This window comes from Humulus lupulus, chromosome 2, assembly GCF_963169125.1.
Source record: "Humulus lupulus chromosome 2, drHumLupu1.1, whole genome shotgun sequence".
Taxonomy (NCBI): domain Eukaryota; kingdom Viridiplantae; phylum Streptophyta; class Magnoliopsida; order Rosales; family Cannabaceae; genus Humulus; species Humulus lupulus.
The window spans coordinates 148,966,737-148,971,501 of NC_084794.1; the positions used below are offsets into that span (position 1 = coordinate 148,966,737).

The 4,765-nt window shown below is 31.4% G+C and overlaps 1 protein-coding gene across 1 annotated transcript; it reads right to left on the reverse strand.

Moving 5' to 3' along the window:
* Positions 1-2,551: 2,551 nt before the first annotated feature.
* On the reverse strand, positions 2,552-4,428 carry LOC133816355 (heavy metal-associated isoprenylated plant protein 21-like). Its single transcript, XM_062248897.1, has 3 exons — positions 4,284-4,428; positions 3,986-4,061; positions 2,552-3,133 (listed from the first exon to the last, which is right to left on the reverse strand). The coding sequence occupies exons 1-3, from the start codon at positions 4,353-4,355 to the stop codon at positions 2,841-2,843; spliced, it is 441 nt and encodes a 146-aa protein (XP_062104881.1). The 5' UTR covers positions 4,356-4,428; the 3' UTR covers positions 2,552-2,840.
* Positions 4,429-4,765: the final 337 nt, after the last annotated feature.

Sequence of the window (4,765 nt, forward strand, 5' to 3'; positions counted from 1 at the left end):
AGCCCCGATTGTCGGTAATAGCCTAATCCACTTAGAGTTGTGATTTATAGATCTGTACTCAAGATCAGATGGACTGAGCCAACTGAGTTTCTTCAGTACAGATTGCAAAAGTACAAGAGTTCTTTCAAATATCAGCACTTTCTCTCTCTAGAATACTCAGACCCAAATTTTCTCTCTCTAGAAAGAAGAAGCAGAAGAAGCCCCTCTCTCATCCCAAAAGCCCCCTATTTATAAGCTTAGGGTCATACATACGGTATCCCCTAGAACCGGGATATTTTATTATATTTATTACATTTAAATTACAAAGAAACATTCAAAATTCAAAATGTAACAAACCCCCCATTTGTGGTAAGAATGAGAGATTCCCGCATATCTTGTTGAAGTTGTTTTTGACTTAGTCTCTTCTAGCTAGTTGATCCACCTCCTACTGACCACCCATGCAAGTGCCGGTCGAACATGTGCATGGTGGTAGGACAAACATTTGTTGGTCGGACGTGCATGGTGGTAGGACATGCACTTCTCTCCTCTAACATGGCACTCTCCTCTAGCATGCCATGTTTCTCCTCGGACCAAATCCTTGGGGTCTCCTAGGACCACCCTCTTGGGGTCTCCTAGGACCACCCTCTTGGGGTCTCCTAGGACCAAGGTCTATTGGGCTCTCCCCCTCGGACCTCATCCTTGGGGTCTCCTAGGATCACTCTCTTGGGGTCTCCTAGGACCACATCCTCCTTGGGGTCTCCTAGGACCACTTTCTTGAGTTCTCCTCTGATGCACCCTCCTTAGCTCTCCTAGGATGCACTCCCCTTAGCTCTCCTAGAATGCATTCTCCTTAGCTCTCCTAGGATGCACTTTCCTTAGCTCTCCTAGGATGCATTCTCCTTAGCCTCCTAGGATGCATTCTCCTTAGCCTCCTCGGACCAAGGTGCACTTGGCTTGGTTATGACATCTTTCAGGCAGTCCAAATTCTTCGTCAGTCTACCGGGACCCTTTATCACAACTCTGAAGAGTCAATGTATTTATTGACTATTAACGTGTTTTTTACTGACCATGCACTGCCACTTGTCACATTTATTGCCACGTCCTTGATCTCCAATTTTTGGGTATAACAAACGGTATATTGTAAACATGATTTAAAATTAAATCAAATTAAATAAATAAATAAGCAAATTAAAATAAGATATTTTTGAGATATTTTACAATGACAATTATTAAAAAATCATAAAAGCATACGTTTTATAATTTAAATAAAATTTAATTAAACATAAACTTGACGTATTAGAATAATATTATATTAAACATATAACATAATATAATCTACTATCAACTAGAAACAAACTTCTTTAAAAAAAAACTATAACATTAATATTATATTAAATATATAATATGTAATCTCTTGTTGTCCCTGCTAAATTCAAAAAACTAGAACAAACATAAACTTAAAAAAAATTAAATAAATAAATTAATTAAAATTTGATATTTTAAAGATATCTTATGATAATTTAAATAACTAAATCATATATTTATTTAAAAATAATAAAGTCATATATATCATTTTTTTTATCTTATAAATTTGTGTGATAGTTTATTTTTTATGAAGTGATTAGAGATATTTTTCTTCATCAAATTCACCATAGGGCATTGCGAGATACATTAAAAATTAAAAATAGTTGATGCATGTATACTACTCTACACTATAACTTTTTCTATTCTTATTTATTCTATTATTAATTTCTTTTTAAATATTGTTGTAATTTATATATATGTCATGTAGTTATGTAAATATATACATTTATGTCAATGTTGTGTTTAGATGTCATATATGTAGAGATTAATGATATTAATTTTTATATATACTATAGAAGTGTAATTCATTCTATTGTATATTGAAGAAGAAAAAAAAAAGTGAACCGGTTTTTATTAAAATTATAGAGAATGTTTTGTCCTAATTTTTTAATACATTTATGTCATACATTATATTAAACATATTTTATTTATTTTTAAGATATTGTATATTTATTTAAAATTTATATGATAATTAAAAGAATAATAAAAATAAAAACATATTTAAATAAGCATGTTTAAATTTAAAACTAGTGAAACGTGCCACGTTATTTTTACCTATATATATATATAAAAATGTGTAGTTAATTAATGCTCTTTAATTAATATTTTTGCTTATATTATTTCATCCGTTTATGGTGGGTTACAAGAATCTCATTCGTTCTTCGCTCTAATCTTTAAAGATCATATATTGTCTCCAGTTAGACTACTTTTTCACCGCCCCATGCATCAAATATATACTTCTTTCCCTCCTTTCAAATGCAAAACGAAGAATTTTATATACACTATATATAGCTAGGCTTAATTTTTAAAACACGTTAACAATAATAATTAATTAACGTTTAATAAATTCTATGCATTGATATCATTCATGTCTATGTGTAATTAATGTGGTCTCATCATCATCTTAAAACTGTTACACGTATGAGTTGAAAAGCTATCTTACATATATTATTTTTTATGTAATTGTAGTGATGTGAAAATCAGGACAATACGATTAATATCTCGTTATTATTATAAGGTCCATATATATATATGACCATGATAACATCGATCATGTTCACATAATAATATCATATAATAATATGTATGGTGATCATCTCTCATCTCAATAAAAATGGCATTTGGGATCCAATCAAATTGTGGTATACCCTAATGAATTGAGGGAAGTTGTACCATATATAATATAAAGAACATATTCCACGTACATGCATATATAAATGCACACGCAACTACTCGATCGATCAAAACATAAAAATTGATTCATGCATATCTTCACTTCACATTATGGAACAAGCATTGACATTGTCATCGCTGAAAAGGGTGACCATGTTCTCCTCGGCCGCATTGGATGCCGGAAAAGCTTGGACGGAATTTCTCACGTGGCCGGCCGGAGCCCTTTTGTCATAGACGCCGGAGATGTAAGGGTAGTGCACTAGATGCTGTGGAATGTAAGGCCAAAATTCTGCTGCCTTCCCCGTTCTCTTTATCCTCTTCAGCACCTTTATTGGCTCAACATACCCACTCACAGTTACCCTGCTTTGTTTTCGGTTCACCTCCACGGATTTCACACCTTATTTTTTTTTCAAAAAAAAAAAAAACAATTGTACAAATTAATCATACGTTTGAAGTTCTCAAAAGGGAAAAAAAATGTTCTACTTTTGCTTAAAATATTCTAATTATAATATATGTCAACCTTATACACACATATAGGTTTCTGTATTTGAAGGGAAAAAAAATGCAATGAAACTTTCTTCCGCTGGAAAAAGAGGGAATCAGTCCGTATAACAGCTAGCCTAGCTATAGCTACTCTTCTAGAAAAGTAAAAAAGAAATAAATAAAAGGGGTCACTTTCAAAGAGGGATATTGAAAAGAAAAAGTAGGCATGCATATGATAATGGTACATCATACTATTTTTTTACACCTATGTATATATGTATATATCATTATTTTATACATTTTTGTTTTCTTTTGTCGATCCACCAATTAACCATTCGTAGGAGATGATTTTTAGAATATTCATCAATAATTTCCACATATGTATACAAGCTAAATATATATATATATAGCTTGCATTGAGGTAGGTGAGGGAAAATAAGAAAAAAGAGAAGAACATAATTTATCAAAATTTAAAAAAAAAATATTAGGCTGAATTAAACTTCTCGTGTGAGAAGGCTCTAAAACAGATTCAAATCATTTACGACTTTGCTTCCATAAAAAAATTCAATGGTTGGATCCGGAAAGATGCTATATGGTTTTTTCTTATACGCTGCACTAGAATATTGTACTTCCCCTTTAAATATATATATATAAATATATATATATATTTCTACTTTAATTATTAGTATCTTTCACACCACAACAAAATAATGCTTTAAAAGAAGAAAACGAGAGAGAGAGAGAGGTTTGCGACTAGCTAGAGAACCTTTCATGGAGGTAACAGCGTTCTTTACTCTTCTTTCACAACCATCACAGTCCATTTTGACTTTAATCTCAACTGTCTGGGATCGGAAACCAAAAAAAAAAAAAATTCACATTTGGTTAATTTGATGATGAACGAGTTCTTCACATGGAAAATATAATTAGTTAGTATTGATCATATTCTAGGCTAATAAGCTATATATATATATATAATTTCCACTCATTTTTTCAAAGTAGTTTGCACAAAAACAGGTTCTTATTATTAATTTTAACATTAAATTAGGCTTCTCACAAGTAATTACCTGCATTGGCTTGCGCTTGCTTCTAGTGCTGGTGACAATGCAAAAGTTTGAGAGGTAATCCAGAGCTCCCATTTTTTCTTCTTTTTGATAGTTGAGAGAGAGAGAGAGAGATACCTTAAGCAATACCTTCAGCAATATAATGGGAAGTGGGGGGAGAATGTATTTATATTGATGAGAAAGGTGTTTTCTTTATTTAAATGAATTTAGAAAGAGGGTATGCTCGCAAAAAGCAGTGATCTTAAGACTAAAAAGTTAGTCTATAATTACCAAAAAGAATATGAAGTTTGGCAAAGAAAGGCGTACAAATGTGGCTTGAAAATTGAAATCATATAATGCTGCTTTTTGGGTACAAAGATAAATATTTATATATATATATATACATATTATTCTTTCATATTATTTTTAGAGAGAACCTAACGAGGAAAACAAATATTGTATTAGAGTTTATGATATGCTCGATCTCTTTTATTTTTGTTCAATAT

Bases quoted from the DNA above. Each gene is read 5' to 3' on its own strand.
- LOC133816355 (XM_062248897.1), bottom strand. From the start codon at position 4,355: ATGGGAGCTCTGGATTACCTCTCAAACTTTTGCATTGTCACCAGCACT. The intron at 4,062-4,283 runs GTAATTACTTGT...TTCCGATCCCAG, and splicing joins GCAAGCGCAAGCCAATGCAG to ACAGTTGAGATTAAAGTCAA. The intron at 3,134-3,985 runs GTTCTCTAGCTA...AAAAAAAATAAG, and splicing joins CGCTGTTACCTCCATGAAAG to GTGTGAAATCCGTGGAGGTG.